Source organism: Mytilus edulis, chromosome 14, assembly GCF_963676685.1.
Source record: "Mytilus edulis chromosome 14, xbMytEdul2.2, whole genome shotgun sequence".
NCBI classification, from domain to species: Eukaryota; Metazoa; Mollusca; class Bivalvia; order Mytilida; family Mytilidae; genus Mytilus; species Mytilus edulis.
In genome coordinates this window covers 41,314,992-41,335,267 of record NC_092357.1, presented here as the reverse complement: position 1 = coordinate 41,335,267, position 20,276 = coordinate 41,314,992, and the positions used below count along the sequence as shown (strand labels likewise).

At 30.7% G+C, this 20,276-nt stretch overlaps 2 protein-coding genes across 3 annotated transcripts; one reads left to right on the top strand and one right to left on the bottom strand.

Annotated features, from left to right (window-relative positions):
- Nucleotides 1-1,357: 1,357 nt before the first annotated feature.
- On the bottom strand, nt 1,358-3,482 carry LOC139503865 (uncharacterized). The gene is made up of 2 exons (XM_071293826.1): nt 2,431-3,482; nt 1,358-2,010 (listed from the first exon to the last, which is right to left on the bottom strand). The coding sequence occupies exons 1-2, from the start codon at nt 2,822-2,824 to the stop codon at nt 1,379-1,381; spliced, it is 1,026 nt and encodes a 341-aa protein (XP_071149927.1). The 5' UTR covers nt 2,825-3,482; the 3' UTR covers nt 1,358-1,378.
- Nucleotides 3,483-8,625: 5,143 nt separating this feature from the next.
- On the top strand, nt 8,626-15,760 carry LOC139503170 (uncharacterized). Of its 2 annotated transcripts, none has more exons than XM_071292902.1 (2): nt 8,626-8,715; nt 13,899-15,760. In XM_071292902.1, exon 2 carries the CDS (start codon nt 13,900-13,902, stop codon nt 15,544-15,546), a length of 1,647 nt encoding a protein of 548 aa, XP_071149003.1. In that variant the 5' UTR covers nt 8,626-8,715; nt 13,899; the 3' UTR covers nt 15,547-15,760. The 2 variants fall into 2 exon arrangements, with proteins under 2 accessions (XP_071149003.1, XP_071149004.1); XM_071292903.1 differs by lacking the exon at nt 8,626-8,715 and adding an exon at nt 11,347-11,477.
- Nucleotides 15,761-20,276: the final 4,516 nt, after the last annotated feature.

Genomic DNA, 20,276 nt, shown 5'->3' with positions numbered 1-20,276 from the left:
GACAAAATGGAGATCAAGTCCAATAATGGCGATTTTGACTTTTACCGTTCAGGAGTTATGGTTCTTGAAAGATTGAAAAATGGAGTTTCCAGTCGTGTCCGTGCATTTACGCATGAACTGTTCTACCTAAGCTTCCCAAATTTTAATATGTTGTTACTGACAACTAAATGAAGGTCAAGTTCAATAATGACGATTTTGACTTTTACCGTTCAGGAGTTATGGTTCTTGAAAGATTGAAAAATGGAGTTTCCAGTCGTGTCCGTGCATTTACACATGAACTGTTCTACCTAAGCTTCCCAAATTTTAATATGTTGTTACTGATGACAAAATGGAGGTCAAGTTTAATAATGACGATTTTGACTTTTACCGTTCAGGAGTTATGGTTCTTGAAAGATTGAAAAATGGTGTTTCCAGTCGTGTCCGTGCATTTACGCATGAACTGTTTTACCAAAGCTTCCCAAATTTTAATATGTTGTTACTGATGACAAAATAAAGGTCAAGTTCAATAATGACGATTGCGACTTTTACCGTTCAGGAGTTATGGTTCTTGAAAGATTGAAAAATGGTGTTTCCAGTCGTGTCCGTGCATTTTCTCATGAACCATTCAACCAAAGCTTTTGAAATTTTTATATGTTGTTACTGATGGCAAATTAGAGGTCAAGTTCAATAATGTCGATTTTGACTTTTACCGTTCAGGAGTTATGGTTCTTGAAAGATTGTGAAATGGCGTTTCCATTCACGTTGTTGCATTTACTCATGAACCATTCAATCTAAGCTTTTCAAATTTTAAGATGTTGATACTGATGACAAAATGGAGGTCAAATTTGATATTGACGATTTTCACTTTCACCATTCATCAGTAATGGTTCTTGTGATATTGCCAGGACACAAATAAATATTAATAAATCCGGTTTGCTGTCGTTGTGACAGCCTCTTGTATTTTCATGGAATAGGACAAAGAAATGTATAATTGGTAATCATACCCCATTTTATTTTCATGGAATAGGACAAAGAAATGTTTAATAGGTAATCAAACCCCATTTTATTTTCATGGAAAAGGACACAGAAATGTAAAATTGGTAAACATACTTCATTTTGTTTATATAGAATAGGAAACAGAAATGTTTAATAGGTATTCATACCCCATTTTATTTTCATGGAATAGGACAAAGAAATATATAATTGGTAATCAAACCCAATTTTATTTTCATGAGTTGGAGAAAGAGTACCATTTTTAGTCGTACCCCATTTTCTTTTTAAATAGAATTTGATCAGTTACAAACTCTTTCCATACAATATTTCTCCTTATACTTTATCTATTTGTTGTCATGTAGTTCTTTTTTTACCTGATTGTCCTAAAATATACAGTTGTGGCCTTTCAACAATTTTCTGTATATCTATATCTTTGATGGTAGGATTTTTTTCCAGATACTCTTTTGCTTGTTAGAAAATTTGCAGAGTCATACATGTAACTTATCATGAAATTTATGTAGGTATGGCTAAGAATATCCGAATGGTCATGCCAGACTTTAATGTTTCTTGATCTTTGAATTGCCTTCAAGATGTTACGTTTTGTTTCTGTGTTGCTGTTGCAGTGATGATTCTCTTGCAAGTTGATCAGACACTTGTCTAGCTCAGGCTCTGTTAATTCGTCATAATATTCATCAGTGTTCACTCTAAGAACCCCAGCTGCATGTAACCTATGGTTTTCTTTTTCCAATATTTCTTTTAATGGAATTTTTCTACCATAGACTGTTTTTGATTTTTCAATAAGGTTTCCTTCCTTATTTATTGTTGTTGTTAGGAAGGTTTTTGGAGCTATCTTTTTTCCAATGTTAATTTCGCCTGACTCTACCTTTTCCTTAACTATACCTCTCAGTATTTTGGCTGACCTTGGTGTATTTAGAGAAATGTTTGTCTTCAGCAACCTTTTTTTTGCACGACGAACACGGCGCAAGTAATCCCTGCCGCTGACTCGACTTTGCTTGTTAAATTTGTAAATATCTATTCCTAATGAAAAAAATAAAGGTAGATTGAAAGCAACTGTTTCAGACCATCAAAATTCATTTTAACATTATCAAAAGGGATGCCAAATTAGATTTTTGATGAATTTACTAAACATAGAATATAATAGTGCAAGTTTAGCATCTGTGTACTATGGACACATTCTATAATTGCTACAGTATGGTTCTGATTGGGTAATAATAGCAACTCCTTTCTTTTTTTTTTTTTTTAAATCAAATTGATATGTCTTACAAAAATATTTTTTACTGTTTTTGCCATTCAGGATGTGGATTGCTTGATTACAAATTTACTTTTAATAGCAAACTTTTAAATAAAGAGTTTAAAGCAATCCATGGATCTATTAAAAATTTATATTCAGTAAATATTAAAAAATAAAGGAGTCTGTAAAAATTGCTTTCATTATACCTTGCTCTTTAGCATATGCCATTAAAATCTGTCCTGAATTCAGTGGCATTTTGTTATTTAGATTCTGAAAGTTGTGTTTTCTTGCCATGCTTGTCCAATTTATTATTTGACCCTCTTCAATAGTTGATATTTCCTCAATGAAATTCTCTCTGTCAAATTTGTATTTATCAAAATTCCCGTGATGTTTTTTTGGTTTCAGTTTTCCAAGCTGTTCTTGCTCTAGTTTCTTTTGGGTAATCTTTCTTGCCTCTTCTTTTGTTGAAAAAAATATCATCCTCTCGCGGTCATGGCTTTTATACGATTTCCCTAATGTTAAGAACTGCCTAACATCATTGTCATTGTCAGTTAATGCACTGTTGATAGATTGCATGGACATGTTGAGTGTTTGTTCCATTGTGTTTTTCCTGCTTTCTGCGGTTTCAGTTGGTGACAGATGAAAAGATTCAGCAATTGCAGTTTCAAAGTTTACATCAAATTTTGAAGCAAATACTGGGTTTATAACTTGCACAACAGCTTTTGTCACCTGTTAAAACAGTTTTGTAGTAGAATAATGGATTGTATTACAAATGAAATGTATGTTGTTTAATTGAAGGTAGTTCTGGGGGAATGAAATATTTCTTTGATCTAAGATCATTTAAATTTTAATGCATTGACAAAATATTTATGTTGGTTAATAGAAAATGTTTATATTGCCTTTTCTCTCATTTTAATGTGTTTCACATTAATCCACCTTTGTGAGAAAAATAATTATCATGTTCTTGGCATGATTGGTTGAATTTTAATTATGACATCAAAATTTCTTGCTTTTATTTAAATTTTTCAATGTGACGTCACGAAAAAGGGCAGCCATGCTTGATATGGCGTCAAATAGAAAGAACACAACTTTCTGAAGTTTTTTGGAATGACAGGACAAAGTTTGTATTAGATTTTGTTTAAAAGTCAATAGAAAAAAAATTCAAACGCTTCATCTTGTGTACTACAATATTTCTCAACTCGGACAATTAATTTTAAAATCTAAAAATCTTGGCAATTTCACATATTAAAATCAGTATCCCCAGAACTACCTTTTATAATATTGTGTGAATGTCTTTTACTGAAAACATTTTTAAGTACTTTATAAAGGGACATGGATTTATAGTTAAGACTCAAGTTATTTTATTAAACTGGTCACTTAATTACACATCTAATTGTAACATGTTATATTTAAGAGACTACAAATAGTGTTACAAATAGAGTAGATTCATTTATAAAAAAAATTGCATTTGTTGAAGGTGAATATGTCTTTTTATGGTAATGTTTTATAAACTAGAGTGTGCAAATTTATATGCATTTGCAGCATAACAGATTGCATGAATCATTTGTCATATGTTCAGACATCTTTGTTTTTTCTCCTTAGATTCAAGGTTTTAATATAAGGTAAAAGTCTAGAGAATGCCTTTTTCAGCAATTTTTTCAACATCAAACATCTTGAGAATGAGTTAAATAACCTATAAACATTTTAAAGCTTATTTTGTTCCTTTTTTTTTTTTAAATTTCATCTAAGTCTATCATAATGGCAGTATAATGATTTGGAAATGAAATTCAAGAGAGTCATAACAAAGATATTGATGATCAAAATTAGAATTAGTTCAATTTTAAAAATATATTTAGGAAATGTTTAATTAATTCATTACATAATTGAATTTATTTGAATAAATTTGCTTGATGAAAGAAAATTTGTATGATATAATTGCTTTTGTGGAAAAATAAATCTTGAAGGAGGAGGACCATTTAATAGTAAAACTAGACATTAATGAGTCAAACTTGTATTGTATTCTTTCAAGTTTTCCTAATTTGTGTTGAATGCATTTTTGCTTCTGATTTGCCCATGCACACTGAAATACAATAAAGTAGGAATAAATAAACTGTTTATATGTTGAATTTTTAATCAAAAGTATTAAAGCTTAGGAACCAGTCTTCTTATTTTGTGAGCTGCATATTATATCATTTACAATTATTTCAACTTCTTTTTTTATTAATGTTTTATTCCAAATATTGTGTTGTGTCTTATAAAGATGTCAGATCTTTTTGTATTTTTGAATATTTTAATGTACCACTATTAAAAGTAATTGTTTTATGAATAAGTGTTAAAGGGAGACTATTCAGACAACTGTATAGCATTGACACATGCATTTATAAATAAGTTTGAATAGTGAGCTAGACTTTTTATCTTTAATATAAATTTAATGTACAAATACTGAATTAGATATCAAGTTAAAATTCACTTCACAAGTAAAGCTGAAGGGCTAGAGATTTAGACAGTTAATTTTGACAAATTTTATTATAATTTTGATTATTAGGAAATTGGTCCTCATTTCAGTTGGCTGAACTCCTGACCTGAACAAGTTTGTCATTGTATTGATTGATTTTTGTGTCAAAACCCAGTTATACCAACTTAATGTTTAAAAGTAGTAGAAGTTTATATAATGTTGAAAAAGCTTGTTCATATAAATAAATCATTTAGCTGCCAGTACCAGGTGAAAACATGCCCAAAAAAACACCATAATTTACATTGATTGTTATTCATAGCTTATTAAGTAGAATTAAAAAAGAGTAGTTTTCTTTTCCTTATACTGTCTGGATAATAGAAGATAAAATTTGGTTGAAATGCACTAAAAATAAGCATTTAGGGGAGATAACTCTAATTTTCTATTATTCTAACCAATTCTCCAACTTGGTTATTTCCATAACCAGAAACGCTAACAACTAATTCACTTTTTCTAACTTATAATGAATGAACTTCAAAGTAGAATGATTAGCTTGGTGTTTATTTTTTATTAGTTTTATTATTTTACCATTTTGCCTGATCCTTATAGGCAGTTAAAACATGGAAGGCAATTTTTCCCTGCCATGCATACCTCCCACTTTTTAAACCGATATTAATTTTGAAACAGATAGTCTGATATGATCAATGATTACAATCTAGAAATCTTATATAAATTTGTGTATGAGGAAATATGTTAGTATGATTTTTGTTGAGAAGGCTTATGTTTGTGGTTCTAGAAGTATTTGTTTTATAGAAATAAGGATAATCACTTTTTTGTAAAGGCCTTTATCTGTTTATAAACTATAGATCACATTGCACATACATTTTATTAAATTCTTTCATTTATTTATTGATTTTCGATTTTCAAGATGAACTTTAAAATCTGATCTCAAATTTAGGATTTTTTTATTAGATTCTGTTGGCCTGCAGACAGGATCTGAATGCAATTTTACAAGCCTAAGCTGCTGGGCCTGTAGCTAATCATGATACTGGTTCACTTTGTCAGTGATATTTTTCCAGTTTATACACCAATTATTCTTAATTTTAAGAATTTTTATTTTACCACACCTTATTTAAAGATGGAGAGGCAGAAAACTCTTCCTGAATTGTGTCCACCAGATTTGTACAGGAAGACTTAAGATTTTCTGCCTTATTTTCAACTTTTCTACATGTATGTAATGACGAAGACACATTGTATTTTGTGGTGCAGATTGGGCAGTCTTCAAGGGTATGCTGATGTTTTTCAATTTCCTTCATTTGCATCCAGTTGACCAAACTAAACTGGGATACAAATTTTTCCTTTTCTCCAGTTTTGTTTTTGTTGAGATAGTATCTATTCTGGTATACATAATCTTGTAGTTTTGGCAGTTTTAGCCGAAAATAATTGTAGCTGCTGATGAGCATTTTTGGATATTTTCCCATGAAAATGCTGTAATTTTCATAACGCTGTTGAATCGACAAATGATTATTATAATGGGGCTTCAAAATTTTATCAGGCTCTGGATTTTGTTGTTTTGACTGGTTATAATTGTCAATTGCAGTCTTGTCCTTTGTTGACCTTGCAATAATTACTTTGGCAAAATTGCAGTAGTTCATTGTATTTGATATTTTTTGTTATATCATTGCATATTCTTGTTTGTATTATTGTTCATGATATATATGTCAAAATTTGAGATGCAAAATAAAATTCAAGATGAAAAATGTTTGTGTTATGACTCAGATGACTTCCATGTTTGGTTTGCTGCTGCTGCTGCTGCTATTCTCTGCTGAATACAGATAATTTCCAGAAGATTTTTATGATATGACTTTTGAGAAAAAAGATGGACATTCAACCAGAAAAAGTACAACAATGATTAAAAAACAAAATAAAGTCGAAAACAGAAATGAATAGAAATATATGAGACTTGAGTCTGGATGCTCCACACAAAAAGTTTGATTATCCATTGACAAAAACTACTTATTCTCAGGGGAAGATGCACAAATAATTTTATTTGGTGTTTTTTTTTCAAATACAAGTGTGATGGGTTAATGTTAAGACCTGGTCATACTATCAACACCAGTAACCCCCCCCCCCCCCCCCTCAAATTCTGTCCAGCATGTTCTAAATGTTTCTGTGTATGTTGATGAAGTAAAAAATTTCGTTTAAGGTGGTTAAAATAATTATAAGATCATAACTTAGTTCTTTATTATCACAAAAAGGCAAACAAATAGGGTCGCTTGTGATGGAACTTTGATCCTAGATATGGTCATCTGGAAGTCTTTCTAACACTATCAGCAACTAAAAGAAAAAAAAAATATACTGAAATATTATTCTGCAGCTGAAATATATATTACCAACATTATGCATTTAAAGGTAAGTTTTTTTCACACAAAAATTTTTTTTTTTTTTTTTTTATTAAAAGGATAAAGGTATACCAACGGCATTTATATCAAAGCTGTCATTTTATTTTAATAATTTCTGTATGAAATAGTTTTGAAAGTTGTTGAAAAACATAAAACTTGGTAAATGTATTGGGAATGACATTTATTTTATTAAAATATAGGTATGTTGTCCTCTCATCGATTTATTTTTATGTTGAAAAGATCGTCAGAATAATTTACAGAGTTGTGTCCCTTTTGACGTCACTTAAACGTTTGACAGTAATGACGTACATTAAGAATTTTGACATTGGTCAACTTCAGAGCGAAAGTTCTAGAATTAATCATCTGTATTTTTCTAATATGATTAGCTTTTTAAAATCGGAATATTCTCAGGATTATGAAAACTGATATACAATTTGCGTGGCAATATTGGTGAATTAAACAGAAAGCGTTGTTTACTAAAAAAGGTTGATCGTAACGATTTTTCGCTTGGTTATTATAATTTTTTATTATCTCTTGCGAGTATTCACCAGTGTATAGCATTTTTCTTATTCCACATACTTTTCCCGTTAAAATGAGACCAAAAGGAAATATTTACGTTAAGTGTACGTACTAGAACTTTACGGAAAACTATAATTTTATATATAAATGCCACAGTAGTCATGTGATCGTCACGTGACTTTTTTTCCAGGGTAAATCAAAACAATATGAAACATAATTTATTGTTTTATCATAAAATACCACTGATTAGACGTTATCCATTCATACAGCAATTATGTACCGCTTCGGCGGTTTTACTGTTTATTATGCCCAAATAGCTAAAAACAGTGCTGAGTGACCTTAACCATCCCGCGATTGAGGGGTACCCCCATTAAAGGGATAAAATACAAAAATGTGACCATAGAAACTTTTTACGACCAGACGGAAATTAAAATGTAGATATTATTTTATTATTTAAAACAATTTGCAGTCTTGTGTTATTCCGGACCATTAAACTCGTTAACTAAGCATCTTTTTCGATGTCAGTTGCAGTACTAGTAGATTCATTTTTTGATAACTGAGTTCCTTTTTAATTTCATATATCTTTTGGTTAGATGTACGCACTTTAACCCACTCTTAACCCGCCATTAATGTATCCCTGCCCATACCCATGGAATCATTGTTCATCAAAGATTTGTAAGGTAATTTATGCAAAGACTTGGATCAATTTAATTCTATTGCAATAAATTACATAGTTCCCTTTTCCTGTCATATGTTTCGGATATATTCACGCTCTATACACAGCTCTCAACACGCGAAATTCACCAACTAAACGATATGTTGTGTAACCATAAAGGCAACTATATTAGCGACAATACTTTTGTTATGACCCATTTACTATTGTAAACATGTGTAAATGTGAAATCACAAAATGTTTAGCTACACGGTCTTAAAATATCTTTTTCATTTTTTCACCATAAACACGAATTCGATTTAGATTTACGCGCCGATTCAGTCGAATCACCTTTAGAACATTTAAATAATCTCCCTTTAATTGAATGGGAAAGTAATTTTAAGTTACCTCGGTTGATTGATAAAAAAAACAAAGACACAGTTTTTGTTTGAAACAAACTCGATAGGTAAGTTTAATCTAACAATCATATTGAATTCACAATAGAAAAGTAAAACTTCTGATAATAAAGATGACAATACAAATCGTTTGTTTACGTCGGTAACCAAGGATAATTATACTACAATTTCGAAAATAACACATAAAACGTGTGTTTGTTATGATTATTTGAAAATTACATGCAAAGCCATTTTGAGGTGTTTTCATATCTAATTTAGATACTGAATTGTATCTGGATTGTTTTTCTTTTCTAGTCACGGCCTTGGTTGTTTATTTTCTATCTATGAGATTGAATGTTCCTCTGTATGGTATCTTTCGCCCTTCATTTGTAGTATTCTGATATTTTCTAGAAAGACGTTATTCGTTTCTGCATTAATATGTAACGAAATGGGGACCTATAATGAATAAGCACACACTAAAGCTGCGTTGTCCATTTAACAATTCTACCTTTGAATTTGTATAAGTATCTTCAGTCACGTTCGTCACGACACATTTAAAAGTGTATGCGTGGGCAATTTACATGTTCAGTGTAATTTAAGTAGGTATACATACATACATTGATGTATTATGAATTCATAAAAATTTTAAGAATTCATCAAAACAATTTCTTCCTCGTATTATTAACTTTATGTGAAAATCTATCATGTTTAATGCCATTTGCTCAAGTACTTGACGTTTGTTTTCAAATAATACGAGGAAAACATTATTAAGGCCACATGTAGAGTAGTGAGATATAGATGTTATACATTGTATTGCGTATTGTGTAATTATATATTTAATTAGGAAAACAAATTAAATTACTATAACATAAACAGTCATGATAATTTGCTAATTCGTCATTGAAAGTTCAATTTTACCCAAAAGTACATTGTATTTGATTTTGAAGTCGTCAAACTGTTATGAAGGAATGGATAATTCAGATTGATGAAAGCAGAGCCTTGTTTAGTGTAATTTCATGTGTAATGTTGATGATATTTTTGTAAAAAAATACGCTGGATTTTGACCAAGCTATGTTTATGTTTTTTTTTTAAAAGAAGTAACGATTTTTATTTATAGGTAGCTAATTTCATTATGATTAAGAATCTATAAAGGAAGAAATTTCGTATATTAAATCCTCCAGTTAAGCTTAATTCAGTAGACTGTTTTGAAACATTGTTAAGAAAATACATTTCTCAGTATTTTTATCTTTAAATCAGAGAAATGAACATTTTATATCTGACAATTCCGTTATCAAATAACCATGCAGAAATATTGTATAAATTTCATACTGTAACTGTCTGTTACATATAGTAACATCAGATGTAATTTATATCAGGTACTGTCTGGTGAATTTTCATTGCACATGTTTAAATAAAATGTTATCCATAGAAAACAAAAGTGCATCGCATTTCTTATGCAAAGGTTCCTGGTTCGATCCTCACTCCGGGGATAAAATTTCAGAGACTGAATTTTCGGGTCTCCCTTGACAACATTTCCGAGTATTGTCTTGCAAAAACTATGATAATCTGTCGGAAGTGGACGATAAACGGCTGACTCGTGTTAAGAGAGAGTCATATCTCTTGCACGTTAAATACACCCTTGTATATTTCGAAAAAATGCTGACTAATTCCCCTACAAGGCAGCTCTCGCACCTGCAAAGTGGAAATGTTTAATACAAGTTGTAATAACTTGTTTCCCAACCCACTATAACTAAATATGTTTAAACTAATAATTTTAAATGACTGTTTACTAGACCAACATTAGAAATGACGGTAGTGATGGTGAATAAATAAAGAATTCACATAAACAAAATTGCACCTCTAGGACCAGTTACTTGAGTGTGTAAATGTAGTTTGATTGTACAATCTGTCCGGATAGTCTCCTTGTTGTGTGCTACAGGAAGGTTAAGAGGTTATATGTTCAATTCCTGGACAGGTCAAACACACATTTTCAATACAGTTTAAAACATTTTGTTTTCAGGAGTTCCCAAAGCCAGGTAAAACATCATACATATTTTTGAAAGTATCTAATCAGTACTGGAATAACTTCAAGCGAAGTGAACATGACTGAACGACTTTATTGTTTAGACTTTCACATGATTTTCAGATCAAAATTGGTTTCCTAGCACAAATATTAATGCACATTTATCCAGGAATTTAATGTCCTTTTATAAGCTACTATTTTTTTTCGAAGATAGACGTTGATTGATTTATTAATTACTTAGTTCCTCTCTTTTTTTCTCTTTTTTCCATATCTTTTGGGTAGATGTACGCTCTATACATCGCTCTTAATCCGCCGCTAATGTATCCTCGCTCCATTTCCATGGAATCATTGAATATTAAAGATCGGTAAGGTAATATATACAAAGCCTTCGATCAATTTAATTCTATTGAAATAAATAACATAGTTCTCTTTTCTGGTCACATGTTTCGGGTAGATGTACGCCCTATACACATCTCTAAACACGCAAAAATAACCTGCTAAACGCGATACGGTATACTGTGTAACCATAAAGGCAACTATATAAGCGACAATACATTTATTATGACCCATTTATTATTGTAATAACAAATTGATTAGCTACGCAGTCTTAAAATATGTCTTTCTTTTTATCAACATCAACACATATTCGATTTAAATTTACGAGCCGATTCAGTCGAATCACCTTTGGAACATTTAAATCATCTCCCTTTAATTGAGTGGGAATTTCCATTGAAAACGAAAGTAATTTAAATTTGCTTCGGTTGATAAAAAACAAAAGACACAGTTCTATGTTTTAAACAAACTTGATAGGTAAGTTTAATCTAATAATTATATTCAAAATTGAATAGTGAAACTTCTTATGATAACGATGACAATAGAAACTGTTTGTTTACGTTGGTAACCAAGGCTAAATATAGTAGATGTCAAACAACAATTTCGAAAATAAAACATAAAAAGTGTGTATGTTTTGATTATTTGAAAACTACATGTAAAGCCATTTTGAGGTGTTTTCATATTCAATCCAGATACTTAATTGCCTGTGTTTTATTTTTATTTTTTAGCCACGGCGTTGTCTGTTTATTTTCTTTTTAGCCACGGCGATGTCTGTTTATTTTCCATTTATGAATTTGCATGTGCCTCTGCATGGTATCATCTCGCCTTTCATTTGTTGTATACGGACATTTTCAAGAAAGAGGTCACTCGTTTCTGCATTATAATGTAAAGAAATGGGGACATATAATGAACACACAAACATTAAAGCTGTGTTCATATACCAATTTTCCCTTTGAATTTGCTTATAGTTACTTCACTTCAAAAGTGACAGTGTTAATCTCTGATAAATACGAATCGAAGTTGTTTTGACAATGTTCTTGATATTTCTCTTGACCAAAGACTATGACAAGCCGTTTTACTATTTATTCGAATTTCAAGATATCTCCTTTAATATATAAGATATCTTATATAATATATAAGATATCTTATATAATATATAAGATATCTTATATAATATATAAGATATCTCCTTTAATATATAAGATATCTTATATAATTTCATTTTTATAAGATATCTCATAGATTATATAAGATATCTTTAATGGTATATGAGATATCTTTAATGTTATGCAAGATATCTTTCATGTTATATAAGATATCTCAAAAATTTTATATGATATCTTATATACTTTATAAGATATCTTCTAAAGTTTATAAGATATCTTATAAAGTATATGAGATATTTTATAAACAATTTTTATATAAGATATCTTATATAATTTATAAGATATCTTATATAGTTTATAAGATATCTTATATAGTTTATAAGATATCTTATATAGTTTATAAGATATCTCATATAGTTTATAAGATATCTTATATAGTTTATGAGATATCTTATAAAGACAATTATATAAGATATCTGATAAACTATATAAGATATCTTATAAACTTTAGGAGATATCTTATAAACTTCATGAGATACTTTATAAACTAAATAAGATATCTCCTATAAAATATAAGATTTCTCCTATAATATATAAGATATCTCCTATGATATATAAGATATCTTATATATAATATGAGATATCTTATATATTATATAAGATATCTTTAATGTTATATAAGATATCTCCTAAAATTAATAAGATATCTTATATACTTTAGAAGATATCTCCTAAAGTTTATAAGATATCTTATAAAGTATATCAGATATCTTATAAACAATTTTTATATTAGATATCTTATATAATTTATAAGATATCTTATATAGTTTATAAGATATATCATATAGTTTATAAGATATCTTATATAGTTTATGAGATATATCATATAGTTTATAAGATATCTGATAAATTATATGAGATATCTGATAAACTATATAAGATATCTTATAAACTATATAAGATATCTTATAAACTATATAAGATATCTTATAAACTATATAAGATATCTTATAAACTATATGATATATCTTATAAACTATATAAGATATATTATAAACTATATAAGATATCTTTTAAACTATATAAGGTATCTAAGAAAGTTTAAGAGATACCTTGAAGTAAGAATAAATAGCAAAACGGCTTGCCATAAAAGACGCTTATGCAGAGAATCCCCTCCGCAGTCCCATTTTTTTTTAATTCTTATTAGATTTCATTATTTTCACTATTTGATGTTTCCTTACGATATTAAGATAACAGTATTATATTTTCGTACTATCTTCTTTACAATTTTCCAAAATTATTAAAGACATTCTTACTCGTCTATTTATTTCAACTGATGTTTTATTTTTTTCAAAAGATTTATTCCTGGAAATTCTTTACACTCTTTACAATGTGAAATATATTTTGTCACAAACTATCATCCAGTTGTCTTATTTAATGTGGTGAACTTGATGTACTGTAATTGTGTAACATTTAGTTTTTGACCTCATTCTTGATTTCTTTTTTTTTTCTTGAAGACAAAACTTATAGATATAACATTTCTTTTTTTCTGCAGTTATTCAGTTATTATCTGATAAGGAGTTGAGACAGGTCAGAGTGATCACTCTCGCTTTAAAAGCATGAAAATGTTTTTTTATATCATTTCTTTTGAAAAGTGCAATAAGATAAAATACTATCTATGTCTAAATTTAACCAAAAACTCTTTACAGACCACATGAGGTCAAAGAAGGCCGCAACACTTTTCATTCTTTTAGTGAATATCTGCAGACGCTATGTTTTTCTATTCTTACAGAATGGCGGACAGTAAATTCTGTGCTGGTTGTCAGCGCAGTGATGAAGACATCACAGCTGTATCTTGGTGCAGTGACTGCAGTGAACTTGTATGTAAGACGTGTTCCAGAGATCACAAAAGGATGTCCCCGCCTCACAAGGTAATACCAACGCAAGAGATACAACAACTGAGTTCGTCACTTCTTACATCGTCAAAGAACTGCGACAATCATCCAGATCAAAAGATTGCACTGTACTGCCGTCAACATGACAAGGCAGTCTGCAAGTCATGTGTTCCGGTATCACATCAGAACTGCAAGTCTGTCATTTCAATTGAAAAAGCTGCTAGAGGCGTGAAAGATGGTACCGCTATTTCTGATCTAGAGAGAAGGCTTTCGAACCTATGTCAAGTTACAGAGAACAGACGAAGTCAAAGTGAGAAAACACTCGTAGATTTGGACGAAAGTCGTACCAAAATAAAGACAAGGGTGTCTGAAATCAAACGGAAAGTCATTGCTCATTTAGATACGTTAGAAGCAGAGATACATAAAGATATTGATTCTAAGTATACAAATTGTACTGAGAGTGTGTCCCGAAACAGAAATATCATCCAATCCAGCTCAGACTCGCTGTCTACATGGAAAAGTGATCTAAATTTACTGAAGCAACACACATCAGAAGTTCATTTATTCCAGGTGGTAAAATTTCTAGATGCAAAAACTTACCAGAAAGAATTAGAAATCAGAGAAATCGAAACAGCTACTGTTCCGATACTTAAATATCATCCGTCAGAATCTGAGTCGAAAATTAAGAAACTAGTCCCAGACTTGGGTACAATAACGGTAGAAAATGTTCAAGTCCAAATACCTGTACTAGATATTGATCAACAAGGTCAATTTCTAGTGAAAGACAAAAGAAAGTTATCACTGTCACATTCATTCCAGACCACGAAATTAGATAATGAAGTACGTATCTATAGGGGATGCTTTATGCCTGCTGATAGGTTACTCCTCTGTCACAACAGGGGCAAACAACTTTTTGTTTGTACAGTTGATGGATCGAACTCCAACGTGATTGAATTGGATTATTCACCACTAGATATAAGCTTATTTGACAAAAATCATGCTGTAGTATCTGTTGGTGATGCAGGTATCCAGATCATCGACCTAACATCCTTGAAGCCTGGAAGGATAATTGAAGTTGAAGGAAACTGTAAGAGAATCACCAGTGTAAATGACAAGATATGGGTAAAAAATCAATCTCACACTATAACCATTGTGGATATTAATGGTAAAGTTCATAAAGTATTACAAACAACATTTGATCCTTATTATATTTGTGCCAATCAGGATGGTGATGTCTATTGTACTGACTTTGATAATAATAAATTATTCTTAGTTTCTTCGGATGGAACAGAACGTGAGATATACATCAGTTCTGGACTGGAAGAAGTTGGTGATGTAGCCGTAGATGACTGTGGGGATGTGTATTTAAGAGGATGTTCACCAGACAATATACATAAAATATCTAATGATGAACAGAAGCATGACATTGTCTTGACAGCAGACGACGGCATTAATGGACCGTTCTGTATATCTTACAACAACGAAACAAAAGAACTGTTAGTTCTAAACGAATATGGTAGATCTATCAATATCTATAAAACTTAATGAACACTAAAATGACTGTGAGAATTGGTGATTAGCCGAAAGATAAACAATAAGTTTTTATATATACACATATTGCAACACCTTGATTTTTTAAACCTTGAAAAATCAGCCTCTTTTTTTGGATAGAATATGATAAAATATTTGTAAAATAATATTGAAACATCGTTAATGATAACATTTGCATTAAAATGAATAAAAAAATGTATGACAAAAATTTTTAATCTAACCACAATTTTGATAACAAAATGAAGTATTTTTTGTACAAACAAAATGCATTTTGCAACTTTTACTGTAGTCGAACTTTACAATGTCAGACATTTCAAAATTAATCTTAAGATGATTGTTGACATCATAGTTGACCTTTATACGCCAAAGAATTAGTACTTCATGCAGCCTCCATTCAAACGGATAACCGCCTCTTAACGTCTTCTGATTCCTGCCACCAGTCGACAAATTTGTTGCTGAGGTAACCGCAACCATTCCTGATGAAAGGCATTGTTTATTTCATGACGTGTTTGAACTGGGGTGTCCTTTGGCGCATTTTACGCCCAATAGTGTCCCATATATGCTCGATATGGTTCAAATCCGGGCTACGATCGGGTCAAGTAAAATAAGCTGAATTCCATTGGAACAATGGATGTTCCTCCACGATGATAATTTCCAACTTTGGCGAGCTCTGCACTATATTGGATACGGGCCACTGTATTTCTGTGCGTAAGCAAAGGTCCCCGAAATGGTTTTATCGCACGATAACCAGTACCGATGAGTCGATCTCGAACAGTTCTTGTTTAAAGTCTCCTGTATGGCAACCACTAACTTTTTAGGATTGTATTGTTTGCAATGGGTTTCCTTCTGATCAACCTTTATTATGCTTGATTTTCCCTAGATGTTATAGGGGGTCTTCTTGATCTCGGAAGGTCTTTAAGGTAACACGATACCGAATGGCATATCTCCCGATTTCCAAAATGTTTGGCACACGTGTTCTTTGAATCGAGTTACATCGGAATATGTGATAATAAATGGGGGTCACCATTTTTGTTTTCTTTGTAATTTTCATAGAAAAATGTCAATTTTGGTGACAAATTTATTTAGGTATATAGGGGAAATGCCTTTATTTCTGCTTACCTTTTTAGATTTTGCAAAGGATGGCTATGTTCTAATATACGGAGAAAAACAAAAAACTAACATAATATCCAGGATTGCATACTGAATTCATACTCGTATAGAAACTCATTTGTCACTATCCTTGTTTTTGAGATAAATGGCTTCAAAGTTGATCGATACGTCTAGAATTTGACCGGAAACGTGTGACGTTATTAAATACAGAATATAACGTTATTCCTGCTCAGAGGTATTGAAAACAAAAACCCGACAGGGGAAATGAAAATAAAATAAACACCATTCGTTTTGTCGGGATCTGAATGGTGTTTATTTTATTAAGTTTGTTAAATTTCCTGTAATGCAATATAAAATTCTACTGATATAATTTTATTTCGTCCTGCACATGGAATTTCACTCGCATGAATTAACATTGATCTCTCGTCTGATTTTCACATCAAACGATCATATACTTGAAACTTGCGTGAACTGGTTGGTTCCACGTGAATCTTATGATAATAGTTCTTGCATAAATCTCCGGAATTTTGTACACGTTAAATCCACGTAAATTTTAAAAATACAATTTTTCAAATAATATCTTTCTTCTTCAATTTAATTAAAATCTTTAAAAATACCTTCATATTTTTGTAAAGTTCAAGTGAAAATAACATGACAAATTTCTCGTGAAATCCTTTCGAAGTTAACAGTTTTTTAATTGATCGGTTTGATGGTTGTTTAACGTTCAGTGGCAAATATTTCATGCATGTTCGGGACGATGCAATAAAATTTTGAAAATAGTAATTTATAAAAAACACATTTGAGGCACCAGTCAAACATTTTTAAACATTCTGTTAACTTTGTTAATCATCTTTCAGTCGTTTTGTCTCTAAACTTAAAAAAAACATTGCAACTTAAAAACACACATAAAAACTCACTACACCGAATACGCATGCAAGCGTAAAATAACACGAATATAAAATCTAAAATGATTTCAAGATCTAGCCTTTTTTATATATAGTTTCTTTCTGCCGTTTGAATCATAATTAGTCAGTCGTATTCTTGTAAATTTCGAGAGAGAAAAATTTGTAAAGGAACTAGTCTGACTAGAGCCAGCCCTAACTATCAACTTGGGTTAAACCACTTTTTTACATTCCATACTAACAAACTATTTTCTGTATGAGTTTCAACGTCTGTTTAAATTGTGCTTTTTCGCCTAATTCTATCCGTATTCTCATTCAAATAAATTTCCAATTTCCATCTTGCCCGAGCGGTGTTTTTGACCATGTTGACGACCATTTTAAAACGAATTAATAGTTGAACCATTTCCCGTTTTTTCACACATCATCCTGAGTTTCTATCAATTATATTTCTACTTATCAAAACAATATTTTATGGGGATACGGCGTGCATCATGAAAAAGAATTTATTGAAAGAAAAAAAATTAAGAATAAAAATAAGGTGATAAAACTCAAGTCTGTTAAGCATAATAACATACAGATCTACAGATAAATCGTGCAGATGCTTAAATATCAAAGAAATAGCATATTTAGAAAGTATAGTAATACATTTTTAAGGGTAAAGAATGAGCAGAAGAATTGCCGGAAAACGATAAAGCAATCAATGTCAAATAACCGTTTCGTATTGCAACAAATCTATCGGCACTCTGCATCTAGGAAAAGTTACCGCTAAAAATGTCACATACATGTAGTTACCAAAAATAAAAGGACTTTTATTATTTAATCACTTTGTGATTGTAGAACCTTCTGCATTGACTGGTTATTCGATAACGTCAGGATAACTCGTGGTGTAACGTCATTCGGTATCGTGTTACCTTAACATCGTTTGGTGCCTGATTTTTATTCTCAAAACGACTTATAGTGGAATGGTGATGACCAACAATACGTGCAATTGTCACAGCGACATACCTGCTTCTCTCATGCTGATAATCTGCCATGTTGCTGCAGTTAAGAGTTGTGGAGGACCCATTACAAGGTTTCAATCGCATAACTGAATAAACTTTGTTATTTAAAGCGTTGAAAACAATGATGATAAAAACATCTGTTTTATTGTTTACGGGTACAGTAGCTGCATGTGCAGATAAGAACTTATCGAGTCGATATTTATTGATTAAACTCAGGTGAGATTTAAATAATGTTTAACTAGTTATATTTCAACAAATTATATCACAAAAAAATAAAGAGTGTTTTTTAATTTGAATTTCAAATCGGTGTTGCAATACTTGTTTTCCATGTGTATATTAATTACAAATTCATTGAGTTTTTTAATTTTGCTTGAAACTATTTCAGATTTAGCTTTACTGACAAGTTGAACCATACCGAGAGTTAGCCAATGCCTATTTTAATATGAAGTGTAATGACTTTTAAATAAATAATAACACATTCAAAAATCTAGAAAAATATATTGATAGGTTTTTTTGTACTGGTCGGAAGTAACTTTTCAAACTTGCACACTGAGCAAGAGAAGAGCACTATAAAGGATGGGTATGTATATTTCGGTCACACATTCTGTTTTAGTTCATGAAAGATCAAAATTGTGAGTCAGTACGTTGAGACTTCTATAATTAGATCAAATATTTTTAAAAAAACCTGAATGTTTCTTCATTGAATCTAGACAAAGAAAAATAGCACCAGTTGTTAAAATAAAGACAAAAGGCTGACTTTTAAAAACCAATGTTTTTTTTTATTCTTTCATCTAATTAGCGGAAAGAAATGTATAGGTTACAGAATGGCCTTCAACAATTAGAGAAAAAAAACCGAATACTGTATATAGGCACCAATAAATGGGCCGACATGAAAACCGCGAAACATGTCATACTAGAAAACTAACAGCCTAAGTTACAACATTTAAGTTTGGAAAAACAAATATGAAAGACATAGATAAATGAATGACAACCACTGAATTACAGGATCCTGACTTAGGAGAGATACGTAAAGAAAGTAGTTTTATTTGTAAGAAGTAGTTAATAGATATAGATAGTTAAAGTCGTGTCGAGCTCATTTGAGGGATACAATTATTGTAAGGAACTGCAATCATAAGCAGAGAAACCCATCCTCTTAAAAGAAAACTTTTTATCAGAGCGCTACTGATAATTTTACTTCATGCATAATGCGCACCTGGCTTACAAAGTAATACATTTGATATCTTCAATGAGTCTTTGTTTAAAAGTTTATAAAATCATAAAATCTCGTAATATAAATTCAAAATAATATTGAATTCAATGCTTTAATCTCAAACAGAAATGACCCCAACTTTAAAATACGTTACAATTTAGTAGAAATGCTTTTCAACGTGATAGTCGTAAATTTGACATTTCCAGGACTGATATGAAATTTAAGGTTGTTTTCAGTCCAAAGAAGCCTTTAATTTAATCATTTTGATATTAAACTTATAGACGATAATAAGACTTGATATTTTTTTCTGGATGAACTTTCATCAGGAATGCTCAAACCTAAACATTCAAAAGCAGAAGATCTTCACAAAGACCACGTGACATTTCCAATGGCCTCCGAACAACAACAACACTGTTTGTTGAATACAGATAATTATCAAAGGTACCAGGATTATAATTTAATACGCCAGACGCGCGTTTCGTCTACATAAGACTCATCAGT